The following is a 15867-nucleotide window of genomic DNA, read 5'->3' as shown; positions in this document are numbered from 1 at the left end:
TTGTGTTTAATCTATTTTATTTTGTATCTGTTGTTCTGTTTGTCTAAAAATCCTGAAAATTTTGTGGTAGCCTACTTTTTGCATGTGTATTCCACTGGAAAATTTTCAGGTGCATAGCCTAGGTGTATGTTTGTGCACCCGCCAAGAAGCTCTGAGTAAAAAAATTATTTTTATTTACATATAAGTCCCTACCGCCCCTCTGCCGGGCGGCAGGCCCCCTGCCGCCCCCTGCCGGGCGGTAGGGTAGAGAACTGTAAAATCTAAAATCAAAAATATATTTCTGTAAAAAAAAAATTGAAAAATATAAAAATAAAGAAGACGCGCGCTGCGACTGCGATGCGGGCGGGAAGTGGTGGGCCTGTAGAGATCCAAGAAGAAGAACCAAAACTATCATCTCGTCGAGGTGGGCCTGCGATTACGATGCGATCCGACGAGAACGGCAGCATGGCCCAGATTCGTGCCGATTCGTGACCTCGGCATCTCCCGGCCCACCTAAAAAAATCTCGCGGTCCGTCTCGAAGAAAGCGCGCCGCGGGATGCGATGCCCATGCCGGCACGGCGCACGGGGCACGGGCGCCGGCGCTCGCCGCGTTGTCCTGCACGACGAGTCCACGGCGCGCCAGACGGGGCGCCAGAGGACGAGGCGGCAGCATCAGCACGGCGTTTGGTGACCGGAACGAAGTCGGGACGGGACGCAGCGAGATCCGGCAAGCCGCCGTTCTTTGCGTCCCCATCGTGCCTGCCCCAGGTGCCGATGCGGCGTTCTTACGTGCCAGGCCAGGATTCAAGAACACGCCGCTCGCATCGCTCTCGCTTTCAGCCGATCAAGCGATCAGCTGGTCCGGCAGCTGAACATCTTCTGAGGAAGAAGAGAAAATAGCAGCAGCAGCGTGCTCTGCGAGTTCTCCCCGAAACATTACTCCGATCCTAGCAGGCTAGCATCTTTCTTCATCAGCTGCTTCTCTAACTAGTATCACACTGGGGTCAAGTGCGGTTTGCTGACAGGAAACGGACAGCCCAACCGAACCGATCCAACCGGTTGGTAACCTTTTTGTGTTTCCCTGCAGTAACGTCGACGCACTAGTCCAAGACCTACCTCATCAACCATCCCAATTCCCGTTCGGTATTATCTTTCCCCAGCACAGCGACAATAAACGCGGCCCATCCGGTCGTCGTGACGCATGCCGGCCGACGGAGTTGGTCACGGGCCAGCGGTGGCGCACGGTAACTCACCACGCCGACCGCAGGTGTACAGATCGACGTTCGGTCCAGCACAAGAATAACAGGCCTCCATTCACCAGCCACTACATGCCATGCCATCGCAGCCGCAGCTCGCATACGGTGGGATTCACTCGATCACAGGACGGTGCGCGCAATCCATTGTAGCAGGACCGTACGCGTGTCCGTCCACCTCGACGCGCGGCGAGGATGATTGAGCATGATGCGACGGGGGCGTCTGTCTCGCCGGTGGTTCAGGGGAATCCATCCAGCCACCGGTTTCGTAAAGCCAGCCAGCAAAAAGCGGCGGCCGATCGAGCTCGCCGGCCGGTCGGTTACGAGCAGGCCCCGCCTACCCTGAAGCTGCCATCCTGTCGTCTCTCTCCTCGCCGCGGCGCAGCCAGCGTTGTCCGAGTTTGTCGTGCGTGAATCGCGTCATGGCAACCTTCGCTTCCGCCGCCCCGTCCCTGTCGCGCCAACCGACCGTCCACTCTGGCCAGCTGCCGCCGCGGCACCTTCTCTCCCTACTGACAACCGAACGGAGAACAGCAAAGCCGCTCCTGGCCTTTGGAGCATGGAAAAAAGAAAACCAAAAGAAACAGCTCTACCGAAAGATCTTGCAATCATGTACTACCTGCACAGACCCATACAGAATGGTGCTGCCCAGCTTTGGTGTGTGACAAAAGATGCTGCGAACAAGAACGTTGCGAGATCTTCCGTGGGTGGGGATTGGTTCGCTCAAACTGCGGTACCTGAACCTGAAACAGATTAGTTCTTCCAGAAAAACTGAAACAGATTGTATCAATCAGTGTGGAGATGACCATCGATGTGCCGGTAACGGAGGGGATGCAGCATTGCTGAGCACTCCACTCTGGTCACAACTCGCAACCACTGACAGGCAGAGAGCCAGAAAGGCGTGGCCTTGACTTTTCACCCTCCTCCACAACACAAAGGCACAAACCACACACCAGGACCATCGTATTCTTTCATTGCATCTTAATTTCCTTGGGACAACATGCGACCTTAATTCTGAGCCGTGTTTGATCGGTAGATGAGGCGTCCAATCCAACGAGAAATGTCACGCGCAGGCACATAGCATACATGACCGGTTCAGTTTACCAGCCATGCACTAATGTTTGCGTGCCATATGCATGCACCCTGCTATATTTATTAATTAAAATTTACAACAGTCGAAAATTAAAATAATATAGCTGTAGGCTGGAGCTATGCATTAGCTAGCGAGCTACCGTGTTAGGCAGGTCCAGTGCCAGAGGCTCCCACTCGAGTGGGGTCTGGGGAAGGGAAATATACGGGCAAGCCTTACCCCCACAGTAAACTACAGGGATGCCGCTCGAACCCACGACCTGGCACTTCGGTGAGCAAGCGATCAACCAATTGCACCAGACCTGCCCTTCAGCGAGCTACTGTGTTGCACAAACTAAAATAGGTACAAAATAATACTTCCTCCATTCTCTTTGATAATTCTATTTTAAAAATTAAATTATTCTATTTTGGTAGTCCTATTTGGGTTGATATCTTGAAAATAGTATGGATGTCCCTTCGATTCCTGTGTAAAGTAATTTCTCTAGAAAAATGATTGGTGCATGAATATGATAACATCGAAAATGAGGAGTCATAATTAATGTGATGATAAGCAAGATACTTCTTCTTGATCATTGTATCAAGATGGAATATGACTATCAAAAGAGAACGGAGGGAGTCCTCTCTTTGTTCTCTTTTCTATTTTGATAGTTCTATCTCATCTTAGTACAATGACTAAGAAGAAGAACTTTGCTTATCATCTCATGAATCAAGATTCCTCATTTTTGATGTTATCTTATACTTACACTGTATTTTTTTTCAAAAGAGTTACTCTGCGCTGGAGTCGTACAACCATCCATACTATTCCCAAGATGCCAACTCAAATGAGAATAATTCAGTTTTGAAAATATGACTACAAATAGAGGGAATATCCGGATAAACTTTTTTATTATTTATTTATGAAATTAAATCAGTCTTTTAAACTAATCTCAATATATAGTTTTATTGTATTATTTCTAATACACAATCATCGATGGGTGTTACTGTTATTGTCACGCTCGAGCTCGGATCATTGACAAAGCCGCCCTCCCGCTCGGCCGCTCAGGGCCTCAGGTTCATCTCCTCTCTGTTTCTCTTCTCCAACCTTTCCCTTCTCTCCCTTCAAAAAAAAACAACATTTCCCTTCTCTCGAAGAGAAACTCGTTCCTGATCTCCTCTCGAGATCTTCCTTCCCTGGCGGCGACGACTGGGCGAGCGGCGGCCCAGCCCTTTGCCGGCGACGAGCGCGTCCTCCAGGTATGCCGCTCCAGCCCCTTCTCTTTCCTTGTGCTGTGCGAGACGGAGCACTCCAAACCCTAACAAAACTATCTGTATTCGGATCTGAATCCAGTTACAATATATTGAGTTACCTACTAACTTGGATTTCGTTTGCAAGAACAAGAATTATCGGGTGCCCATGTCCTATGCTGGGTCCGCCCCTGCAGAGGAGGTGCCGAACGAGGTGAATTCCTCTCAAAACAATGAGCATCTGTCCGCCCCAAAGTCGGCGGCAGCTTCAACAATGGCTCCAAGCATGCAGAGCGAGGCCCTTGAGATGCATGTTGAGGGTTCTGGTGCTGGGGAGCCCTCAATTGAGCAGCTCTACAACAATGTGTGTGAGATGGAGAGCTCAAGTGAGGGTGGGTCCCCATCACGCGAAAGCTTAGGCTCAGATGGGGAGGAGTCAAGGATTGACTCAGAACTTCGCCACCTTGTTGCCGGGGAGATGGAAGCCATGAAGGTCATTGAGGAGGAAGAAGAGAACAGAAGTGTTGCCAATGCTCTCCCTTCAGCAGAGAATGGGACCCCAGTCCGGGCACAGTCTTCCAATTCGTCCAAGAAGTCAAAGAAGGCGTCAAAATCACAGCTCGAGTCTGATGCCTCTGTTGGCCCCAATGGAAAGGCATCCACTGAGGAAGGCGAGAGCGAGATCAGCAAACCAACAAGTCGAGTTGGCCGTCGGCAGAAATCAAATGCCTATCCACGGAATGGAACAGAAGATGCTGGACTTGATAACCCAGATCTTGGACCATTTCTTCTCAAACACGCAAGAGACTTGATTGCCTCGGAAAACCCACGGCAGGCGCTGAAATATGCTCTCCGTGCCACCAAGTCGTTTGAGAAATGTGCTGGTGGAAAACCGAGCTTAAACTTGGTGATGAGCTTGCATGTTGTTGCAGCAATCTACTGCAATTTGGGAAAATATGAAGAGGCGGTACCAGTGCTGCATCGATCCCTCGAGATCCCTGTAATTGAGGAAGGTCAGGAGCATGCTCTTGCAAAATTTTCTGGCTGCATGCAGTTGGGGGACACCTATGGCATGCTAGGTCAGACTGCACTCTCACTGCAATGGTATGCTTCCGGGCTTGAAATCCAGAAGCAAACATTGGGTGAGCAAGACCCAAGGGTTGGAGAGACTTGCCGGTACTTAGCCGAGGCCCATGTGCAGGCACTACAACTTGATGAAGCACAAAGATTGTGTCAGATGGCCCTTGACATACACAGGGAGCACGATGAGCCAGCCTCACTAGAAGAAACAGCTGATAGGAGGCTAATGAGTCTAATTTGTGACACCAAGGGTGACCATGAAGCTGCACTGGAGCATCTAGTGATGGCTAGCATGGCCATGGTAGCCAATGGTCAGGAGACAGAGGTGGCCTCAGTGGATTGCAGCATTGGTGATATCTATCTCTCCTTGGGTCGGTATGATGAGGCTGTGTTTTCTTACCAGAAAGCTCTTACAGTATTCAAGACCAGCAAAGGGGAGAATCATGCAACTGTGGCTTCTGTTTTTGTGCGTCTAGCGGATCTGTACAACAAGACAGGGAAGTTGAGGGAGTCAAAATCTTACTGTGAAAATGCATTAAAGATTTACCAGAAACCTATTCCAGGGACTTCTCTAGAAGAAATTGCCACTGGTTTAACTGATGTTTCAGCCATATATGAGACAATGAATGAGCATGAGCAAGCACTCAAGTTACTTCAGAAGGCCTTAAAGATGTACAACAATTCTGCCGGCCAACAGAGCACAATTGCTGGAATTGAGGCTCAGATGGGCGTCCTGCACTATATTCTGGGCAATTACGCAGAGTCCTATGATTCCTTCAAAAGCGCGATTGCGAAGCTCCGCACTTGTGGTGAGAAAAAGCCTGCCTTCTTTGGGATTGCCCTGAACCAGATGGGGTTGGCATGCGTTCAAAGATACTCAATAAATGAAGCTGCAGAACTGTTCGAGGAAGCTAGAACTGCTCTGGAACAAGAATATGGGCCATACCATCCAGATACTCTAGGAGTATACAGCAATCTCGCAGGAACTTATGATGCAATGGGCAGGTAAGCTCCCTACTTCTCCTAACTCAATATCGTTGTCTCAGCTAGGTGTTGATGATTGTTCTGAGTGCTCGCTTGCATAATTATTACCTTTTCTGTCAAGTGATTTCCTAGAAATAGTTAGGGTGGTGTGTAGGGTAAAGGTACTCTGGCTCTGCTACTCGAATTAGTTGATCGGATATTGATTGCTAATAAAGTTGGATCAATTTTATTGGAATAGGTCCATCTTGGGTCATCTTTAGTTGCTTTTCGCTGGCTGTTCTGTAAAGGGCTGCAAATACTTTATCCTCTTGCTTTCCCTTTATCTGTTTGTTTTTTTTCTCCCTGTTGTATGTGTGGAAACTTCATGCTACTTTGTAAGACATGTGGACTGTTAGCTTTAAAGTCTGAGTAGAAGGGTACAACTGGCTGGATCAGAAATGTCAACACTAACTTAGCTGGCGGTATCAGATTTCTAAAGCAATGCTATCTTACTGTTAGCTTTGTAGTCTGAATAGAAGGGTACAAGTGTACGACTGGCTGGATCATTATGTCAACACTAACTTAGCTGGCTAGATCAGATTTCTTAAGTAACTATGCCATATTGCCATCTTCCTGAATCACTTTCCCGAACTAACCGTAAAGAAGAAATATCACCTGTCGGTACCTTGTGTCCTGCTAATATGAATAGTTTGTGTTTCATTTTCACCCCCAACTATCAGTTAATATTTACATTTTGTTTACCAGGCTGGATGAGGCCATTGAGATCTTGGAATATGTTGTTGGAATGCGTGAGGAGAAGCTGGGAACCGCTAACCCAGATGTTGACGATGAGAAGCGGAGACTTGGGGAGCTGCTTAAGGAGGCTGGCCGGGTGCGAAGCAGGAAGGCGAAATCCCTGGAGAATCTGCTCGAGACCAACGCATACACTGTCACCAAGAGAAACACAGTTGCAGCATGACTGTTCTGATGAAAGGTGACGATTGTTACTAAGGTATTCAATTGGTTTGTTCGAGTGGGGCAATGGGAATAGTGGTGTTTACCTATCTAGAAATATGAAATGTTCAAATTGATTGCTGTAAAGGTTCAAATGCTATCATTGGTTATTACTTGTTCGGTGCCCTTTATAGTTGTGTTTGTGAATGCGAGCGGTGACTACTGTTTCTCCTTTTTCTACCTCTGGTGTGCGAGTTTATCTGGCAAATCCGCCACGTCAGAACTATTCATAGCACTGTAACTGCATTTTCTTGAATGAAAAAAATTAATGCAATAGCTCACATGATCCAGTTTAATTGTATAAAAGCAAGTCGCCAGCGAAAACTTTCCGTTGGAAAATCATTCAAGATCTTTGTGTGCCGGTTATTACGTCAGAACCAGTTTGATTTGCTTGCCGGTTATTACTTATGCGGGCAAGGTGCTTCAGCTAGTCAAAAAGTCGAATTTCGCTATCAATCTCTCTAAAATCATTAGCTTTGGTGGCAATTCACTGTTCGCCTCAAACTTTGTGTAATGGAAACATTTCATATTCGTATAAGGAAACAGAGAGCCACACATTGTTATATAGCCACCGAATGCCACTTAATTTCTGCAAAGGGAGATATTCATCTACAACTTTAAGGGAGGAAAGAGTTGCCGAACCCCTTCTTAAGGATGCATACTGTAGAAACCAAAATCCAAGCTTCAGAAAAATTAACCATCCATAGCCTTGTTCAGAATCATCAGTTACCACTACTGCTAAACTACCAGAAACATGAAGCAACTCCACATCGAAGCCATGACTGTCTAGTGACCATACTTCTGGAACTCCCACTCACTGTTGTCTGCATCAAATTACATCTTGGAAGGTGAGGCAAGGTGGATGAGCATGAGTAACAATGAGATTGATCAAGAGAGAATTGACAAAGCAACTGACCTAGAGGGCACACTTGGCGAGTCTTGAGCCAACGACTGATACAGTGGAAGTGGAATGCATGGTTGCAAACTCCTGAGGAACACAAACAGATTATCAGTTTTTTGAAGTCAAGCGACTATGGCAAGATTTTCAATACTTTCACAAATATACAATGCATGCTTAGTAAAGCGACAATCAGAACCAGTCCACTGAGTCCAATTAACAAATAAGTGGTATGATTAGAAACATCACAGTACACACATAACCACAGAAGTCCAGTTAACGCCCTTAACAAATAAACAATTTGAATGAAACCCTCATCGCTCCATGATTTCGCTTTGGTTGAGACTATACAAAGAGAATGTTTGGCTACATATAGTGGCCCTTTATTCTTGAGGAAAACCAAGATTACCAAGCATGCATATTGCAACAAGCATCAAATACCTAAACAAGCAAGAGGTTGCTGAATAAGATCAGCCAACATATAAAAAATGCATCACAATACCTTATAAACAAGATATTGCATAATTAACATTTATGCTCAACACAAGGGATGCAAAATGCACAGTACTAGCCAAAATTCTGCCCAAAATTAAGAGGTAACATGCAAAAGATCACAATAGTAAGATATACTACTGGAAGGAACCTTTGACAACTATGCTATCAGAAAATTTACCACCCATAAATTGTTTTTCACACCTTCATATCTGTCTCCTAACATGGTATTAATGGTCTGTGTGAATTGGTAACACTTAGCACCTAAGTTTGCACCTGATTCCTGCATACATGGTATAAACATGATCTGGGAATTCTCCTAGCCAATCAAACTTCAAATGAAATATACATAATTACTTAAAATTTTTTAGGAAACCCAATTCTTTCAGACCTTTCAAAACAATAACACTTCAGTCCTGTACTAGAAGAGTGAATTCATACAAGGACAATCTGATACATCACCTGAACATTTTTGTTTGACTATAGTAACATTAACTAATCAAGGCATTATAGCATGACATGCCCATGTTAAAGTTACTTATACCTGGCAAACCAAGAATGACAACTGCTACTCAAAAACATTAATTGCTCTTGTGCAACTAAAGTTAGGTGTTCCTACCAGGATCCTAGTTCCAGCAACAACTTAAATGCACCCCTGGACACCAATTGTTGGATGAACTAGTGCTGACATACTATAATCAATGCTGAGGATACAGTCAGAAAATATAACCAAGGGAAAAAACAAACTAGTCAAACAAAAACCAGCCACTGCAGTTTGTAGCCCTAGCCGGTATAAGTCTATTTATACTGATAGTTCACCACCATGTCAAGTTTGACAACCAAAACTATCATCACAAACAAATAAGAGCAAACTATTTCCGACAGCTCCTCCATGGGTCCAAAATTATGGATCCAATTTCACACCACAATCATCAGCTAACCGAGCAGCTATTGTAAACTAACCACAATCCTGCATTCACTAGATAAAGGGGGAAGCAAGGTAAGCACTATGGTAACCCTACCCCAAGCGACGGTGCACTCCTCGCTGGTGGCGCTCGCCTGGTTCGCCTGACACTCGATACCTGCATCACACGCAAAACGCGAAACCCCACACCACCGCGAGATCAAATCAACCAGCAGAAAACCAGAGCAACAAATCGAAGGGAGCGGAGGGACGTGGGGCGGCGTGCTCACAGAGGTCCATGATGTGGTTGCGGCAGATGGCGCAGTTGTCCACCACGATGTCTGGGGGCGCGCAAACGAGGAAGAAATCGAAGTCAGATCGACGAATTCAAGAGAAAAATAATTTGCAAAAATCGAGAAGGGAGAGGACATGAGTCGATCCGCCCGTACCCCAGGCCCAGAGGGAGACGGCGTTCCACTTCTTGATGTCGAAGCGCTTGGCCTTCTTCCCCGAGGCGGCGGAGGAGCCCGCCGGGGCCGGGGCCGGGGCCACCGCGACGCCGCCCTTGTCCATCGCGAGAGCGGCGAGACGAGGGGAACTAACCCTAGCTAGGATCACGCGGCGAGGGAGGTGGGACGGAGTGGCGAGGCGGCGGCACTTGATTGACCTCCAGGAGAAGAACGGATGTCGTCAGAGGAGGCCCACATTTATAACCGCGGTGGCGCATTGGGTTTGGACTTTGGGGGATGGAAGCGAACGGGCTGGAGCAATTTGCACCGTGGGCTGTTTCGAAAGCCCAAAAGAACCCTTTTGCATTGGGCCGTGGCCACGTTTGCGACGAAGAGGGAGCAGCAGAAAACATTTTTGTTTCTTTCCGAGATGCGTGATGTTTCTGGAGCTGAATTTGACCGATTCAGATCGTTTCAGAATAAGAAGAAAGCCAACAAAAACTGAAAGCGTGCTGTCAGATGCAAGCATAGATTGCGACCAACTTGGCAGGCCAGAAGCCCATAAATCATCAGACAGACGACAGGTTTCAGCAGGATTTTTCTCATGATTTCATCGACATTATCTGACTATTATCATCTCCAAAATTTATTGATACTGGGGAATGCCAGTATCCGTTACAGGAAAAAGTATATGCCTCTGGTACATCATTTCTGAGCAATTCCCTCAAAAAACGAAGGCTTTGTTACTTGTGATGGTATGTGACTATATCTGTCTTAGGACTTTTGTAAGCTGTTGGATATGGTCTTCCAGGTGTAAATGTTTGAGACTTTCTTTAGCTTGCAGGAGAGAACATCAGTATGGAATCTTGGACTCCATGGTCTTGCAGCTCAGTTGTCGCAGTTGGCTTCCTCCGCTTCTTTGCCAAACTCGACGGAGCCTCAGAGCGCATGCTTGGGCTGATTCATTTTGGTCAGCCCCGGCTCAGACCTTTAAACATGAAGTACCCAATACTAGCTACTGTTAGGCAAATAAGTGGACACATGACAGTGTCGAAATCCAGCACTCGATTCCTGCTGGCGGCATTAGACTGGCGAGTTAAGACCAAATGCTCATGCAGCAGGTTGGTCAGATTGTCAAGCTGATGTATAACTTGCCGTTGACCTCTTGCTATGTTCATAATCTGCTTAGGCAACAAAACATCAAACATGAAATTTGTCAAGGTATGTACAAAAGAATGTGTTACAATAAGAATAGGACGGACACAGACTGGAATCAGGTTTACAATAGATACTAAATAAAATGTCACAAACATATTGAATTATCAAAGAACTTGCTTATACCATTAAAATTTGCAAAGTCATGAGTATATATTTGTCTACCCTAGGCATTGCACAATACATATTTTTTATCTAAGATGAATAAAAAAATCATATGCCCCATTGAAAGTTTCGAAAGTCCTCTCATTAAGAAGCTTTGCCACAGTAACATTTTATGCCAGATTTTATTTTCCAAAGAGAATGTATGGGATCGATTACCTGCGATTCAGCTGAATATTACAGAAGGCTCATACGAGTTTCAATTACTTTTGTCTGGTACTAGTTGTTGAAACCAAACTACAGTTTGTGTGTGAATACTAATAGTGCATCAAACTAACTTATGAAACTAATAGTACATCAAACTAACTTATGAAACCATGCAATTATCATTCTCACTCGGTTTGTGCTTTTTTCCAATCTAAATATTATTTGATATTTCATAGATGTATAATACATTGTCTTTTTATCATTGTCAACTATATTCTGGCACTACCTGTACTGGAAATGGAACTGGATTACTCAATTTCCCTTTTATTTGTTTTGGACTAAAAACTCAAACAGGATTGGATTTGCGGCCCACTTGTCTAGACACCCATGACAACCCTGATCCTTTGCAATTTTTATCAAATTGTTAAGATCCGTCTCTCAGGTCTCAAAAATTGTCACTGAATTCTTATTCTTAAGCTATTAAATAAACTGATATTTTGAACAATGTTGACAGTACTAATACATCTAATTTCAACAAGCTATGAAAAGAGTAGCTGAGAGGGGGGTACCTCTTCTATCATTGGGGAATCCTTTGAAAGTAGGTTCGACGAAGAAGAATTAGGTATCAGAGTACCGTTGCCTAACTGAGAAACAAAGAGATTTGTAGGCGTGGAACCATTACAAGCATCATTTGGAAGAGCTAAATTCTGCTGGCTGGGTAAATGTTTTTTCACTGTAAACTTCGAATTAAGTTCTTCAACTCGAGAGGTAAACTCGTCCATCCTTTCATTCAATGTTGATATCTGCTCCGAAAGCTGGGTGATTGCACCCTATGAAATACAAGTGGAAACAAGAACAGTTGCACATCAGCGTTCCATACATAAAATTTAGGCACTGGACTGTTATGCTTAGTTACATAACTTTTTACAAAAATCACCTGGTTGATGGCAGGAGGTTCAGGGGCTCGTCCTCCACCATACCTCCTGTTGCTATCTGTCAGTTTACTCAGTTTCACAATATGTTTGTCTCCATGTGTTGAATATGAATGAGATAGACCACTAAACATCAACAACAAAAAGTCAGCTAATTTTATTCAGGTTCCAAAGTTTCAACAGATAACTCAACTTTACAAGAGCAACAGTTCAAAATGGAAACAAGGATTATCTTAAGAAACCTCTTCATAAGTTTGTTTCTTTTATCTGCAGAAACACGGGAAAATGCTTCCTTTGGACTTGAGACCAGCTCATCATCAATGCTGAGCTTTGTCTTCAAATCATCTGGTAATGCCTGCATATCAGTCAGACTCAACCAATGACTAAGCAATACAACTAGAAGTAATGCGAATAAGCTGTGTAAGTTCTAATACAATACATACCATAACATCATTTATCAATTTCTCCAGCTGAATTTGTTCAATATATGTGCGTGGTATATAAGAACCATCCAAGCCTAACTGCTCCGCTACAAATTTAACGTAAAGCCGATCTCTTCCTTGCACCTATATAAAGAAGCAATGTTATTAAATAATTGCTGAGGTACAAAAAGTAACAAATAAAATAGTACTTGAGAACTCGAGATGTGAACAACAACACTGCAAGAAACTACAGCAACCGAACAACAAAGATTATGCTCACTTGTATATATTGCCGGTTAAGTTGCTCCAGCCAGTCAATTTTAACAGTTGCCTTGCCATCAGAAAAAACACGACTGCTTCTCTTCAGTATAGCTGCTATAGTATATCCCAGTGCCATCAAACCGCCAAGAAGACGTACACTGACTTCAAAAGTAATCCTTGGTGATATAATAAAAGGATTGTCGGTCACCCATTCCTTCAAGTAGAAAAAAACATAAGGGACTAAGTGAATACCAGGTCTGACAACAAGGGTTTGTTTATCACACATAGTTACAGGACATCAGGATTCAGGACAAAAAGAACAGGTGAAGGAGGATGGATCTAACCCAACTGCATAGAAGACTGAGCAAATGTGTGAAGCGGTCCTAGTAAATATAGAAATAGACGTACAACTAAGATTACTGCAAATCAAAAATTGAACTGAACTAGTGTTCCATGTTCTAGCAAAAAAGGACTCTTGGAAATATGTGTGTGCAAAAAACTACACAGAAGCTAAGGGATGGGCTTAATCCAAGAACTTTACAACACTAGCATCAAAACATGAACAACCAACAATATCCTTCAAAATACAATATGCATCCATTAAATATAAAACTGAAATTCCATTACATGAGAAAAAAAACACATAAAATTGAAATTCCATTAATAAGAGGGGAAAAGCATAAAACTGAACTTCCATTGATAAGAGGGAAAAAACATAAAACTGATATACCTCAAACATTAGGTTATATTTCCCTTCCCTATTCCGCATTCTCAAATAAGATTGGCACGCTTCTGGGTCTTCACCAGGTGGAAGCAGATATATATCATAAGTTTCTTCATTGCTTTCTGTATGATCATCGCCAAGCACAGCCTTGATTTTCTCAGGTGATAGAGACCTTGGTGACTGCAAGTATAGACGACCAAGAGTCAGGCTATCTTGGTAAATTATAAAAACAGTTCTTGTTGAAACTATGTTGTTGGTGCACAATTCAACAAGTTTCTTATTAGTTGCTTCTGGATATCTATCACTAGCTACCACCTGTAAGGTTTAATTCTCTCTCTTTGGCCCTCTGGCCATGTTCTTGGTATTGTTTTCGTCTTTTTATTATATAAACATATATCTACAACAGCAGGAGGCCTCTGCTGCTGTTTTCCTTTTAAAAAATCAGCAATTAACCTGTCTTGTGATCAGACGAGATCCAGATTTGCTATGACATGGATGGGAAAAAAAAGAAATATAGAGTTTATTAATTCCTACCTTTAGAATGTACATGGGATTTTGGAACCCTGAGAATGGGTTGAACTTGTTGATGATTTTAATATGTGCAGTCTCCAAATCTGGTTCAATGAAAGCCTTGTACATTGGATAAACCTGGAAATGTCATCTTTCATTTAACCACACCAATTACGGTAAGAGGTAATTCACATGTTAACATGAATCACAAGACTGCTAATGAAATGTATAGCCAAGTTGGAATATACAACTTACTGTTTCTGAGATCTGATGGATTATTTCTTCAGGCTCCTGGCCAGCTCGTTGTATGTCTCTTAAAACCCTCTTCACCAGGTCAAAATGAACACCGCCAGTGACAGAAACACGCAAGTCCATCACAGGCCGTAACTTCTCACTTAGTGCATATATACCTTCAATGATAACAATCCGGGAGCTAGGGGCATCAACTGTTCTGTTGCACTTGAAATGATAACATTAGAAATTTAGAATGAATGATGAAATATGGACCTAAGCTTCTATATTAGTGAAAGATGGCAGTGATTATTTACCTATACCCAGTCCGGCAGCTCGACTTGAAATCATATATTGGAACCTGAACCGACCGTCCTTCCTTCAGACCATGAATATTTTCCAACAGTGTGTCATAGTCTGTTAGACGTGGATCTGCGCAAGTTTGAAGATGTGAAAATTTCAATTTCTGTGGTTGGAAACACTATCACCTTAGACAATGCAGGTTGTAATAATAGTCTAATAGACCTCATTGATGCTAACATTGCATCAAACAGATATCAGATAATAATTACACCATTATGAATGCAGAGGTATGCAGTTTCCAAATGAACTAATGTACAAGACACACTGCTCAGATACATGTGACATCAAGTATCTTTTATTGTTTATTTTTCAGAAATTGTGTTGCTGTAATAAAAAACAGGAGAAGATGCAAATTGCATGGTGATTAGGACTACCATCGAAATTGCCGTCGACTATGCGAGTTGCGTCATTGTAGTTGTCCATCGATATCACAGCAACATCAGGCATGAAATTAACCACCTTCTCAGTAAACACTGTCTTTCCAGCACCAGAGGGCCCAGCAACACCCACAAATATTATCCCTTCATTGTGCTGCACCAGAAGCTGGCAGGCACGGATCACAACAAAGAAGCCTTTCTCAAAAGACAATGGATCGTGAAAGCGAATGATCTCATAGCGGTTTGAGTCCTTCCTTTTCACCAGTTGGACCTTGTCTCGCAGAAGGTTATGCCGCCTCCTTGGTGAGTCAGCCATGGAATCATGCTGCTCCATCCGAAAAAAACTTTGCCTTCAGGATACAATTGCACCCTGCACATCAGATAGGAAAGAATGTTAAAAAGACAGTAGAATTGTGGAAATTCAGGGTTCCCTAAGCAGGGGAGGACCCAGCATAGGGCATGGGTGTACACCCGATAATTTGTGCAAACGAAATCGAAGTTAGTAGGTGATAACGTATTGTAACTGAATCAGATCCGAATACAGGTAGTTTTGCTAGGGTTTCGGGTGCGCCGTCTCGCATAGCAGAAGGAAAGAGAAGGGCGGGCATACCTTGTGGATGCTCGTCGCCGGCAAAGGGCTAGGCGAGACGTGACTAATGCCGCCGCCGCTCACCCAGTCGTCACATAAATAAAGGTGGGGGAAGGAAACAGGGATGGGCCTGAGGCCTTGAGCCCTGAGGGCGAGGGCTGTCAACGAGCCGAGGTCGATCTGGCGACCTCAAGGAGTCTGTGATCCCGACGAGAGTTAGGCCGTGTTTAGATGTTTTGTAAAAAAAAATTGCGATAGAATCTTGTTAATTTGAAGTACTAAATAAAGTATATTTATAAAAATTTTTACACAGATGGTTGTAAATCGCGAGACGAATCTAATAATGCTAATTAATTCATGATTAACTAATAATTAGCGGATGGTTATTGTAGCATTACTGTTGCAAATCATGAATTAAGTAGGCTCATTAGATTCGTCTCGCGATTTACAGCTCATCTATGCAAAAAGTTTTGTAAATAGACTTCATTTAGTACTCCATGCATATGTCGAAACATTCGATGTCACGTTTTTACGTTTACGGGATTTATGAGGTAGGAACTAAACAGAGCCTTACTTAACAGCCAAAGC

At 43.8% G+C, this 15867-nt stretch overlaps 3 protein-coding genes across 4 annotated transcripts; 1 reads left to right on the top strand and 2 right to left on the bottom strand.

The window, feature by feature from the left end:
* The first annotated feature begins 3290 nt into the window (after positions 1–3290).
* Positions 3291–6877, top strand: LOC120649738 (protein KINESIN LIGHT CHAIN-RELATED 2-like). Of its 2 annotated transcripts, none has more exons than XM_039926616.1 (3): positions 3291–3555; positions 3701–5631; positions 6355–6877. In XM_039926616.1, the coding sequence occupies exons 2-3, from the start codon at positions 3716–3718 to the stop codon at positions 6566–6568; spliced, it is 2130 nt and encodes a 709-aa protein (XP_039782550.1). In that variant the 5' UTR covers positions 3291–3555; positions 3701–3715; the 3' UTR covers positions 6569–6877. The 2 variants fall into 2 exon arrangements, with proteins under 2 accessions (XP_039782550.1, XP_039782544.1); XM_039926610.1 differs by having other exon boundaries at positions 3350–3555; positions 3695–5631.
* A 237-nt stretch (positions 6878–7114) lies between these two features.
* Positions 7115–9580, bottom strand: LOC120649760 (E3 ubiquitin-protein ligase RBX1-like). The gene is made up of 5 exons (XM_039926638.1): positions 9347–9580; positions 9188–9238; positions 9016–9075; positions 7520–7591; positions 7115–7427 (listed from the first exon to the last, which is right to left on the bottom strand). The coding sequence occupies exons 1-5, from the start codon at positions 9468–9470 to the stop codon at positions 7390–7392; spliced, it is 345 nt and encodes a 114-aa protein (XP_039782572.1). The 5' UTR covers positions 9471–9580; the 3' UTR covers positions 7115–7389.
* A 349-nt stretch (positions 9581–9929) lies between these two features.
* On the bottom strand, positions 9930–15458 carry LOC120649751 (inorganic pyrophosphatase TTM1-like). The gene is made up of 12 exons (XM_039926625.1): positions 15301–15458; positions 14688–15060; positions 14268–14382; positions 13975–14170; positions 13744–13857; positions 13216–13389; positions 12505–12699; positions 12246–12368; positions 12045–12157; positions 11808–11928; positions 11440–11700; positions 9930–10527 (listed from the first exon to the last, which is right to left on the bottom strand). Exons 2-12 carry the CDS (start codon positions 15022–15024, stop codon positions 10318–10320), a joined length of 1959 nt encoding a protein of 652 aa, XP_039782559.1. The 5' UTR covers positions 15025–15060; positions 15301–15458; the 3' UTR covers positions 9930–10317.
* Between the last annotated feature and the right edge of the window lie 409 nt (positions 15459–15867).

The sequence above is a fragment of the Panicum virgatum genome, chromosome 1K (assembly GCF_016808335.1).
Source record: "Panicum virgatum strain AP13 chromosome 1K, P.virgatum_v5, whole genome shotgun sequence".
Classification (NCBI taxonomy): domain Eukaryota; kingdom Viridiplantae; phylum Streptophyta; class Magnoliopsida; order Poales; family Poaceae; genus Panicum; species Panicum virgatum.
This window is presented reverse-complemented; position numbering and strand designations above follow the sequence as displayed.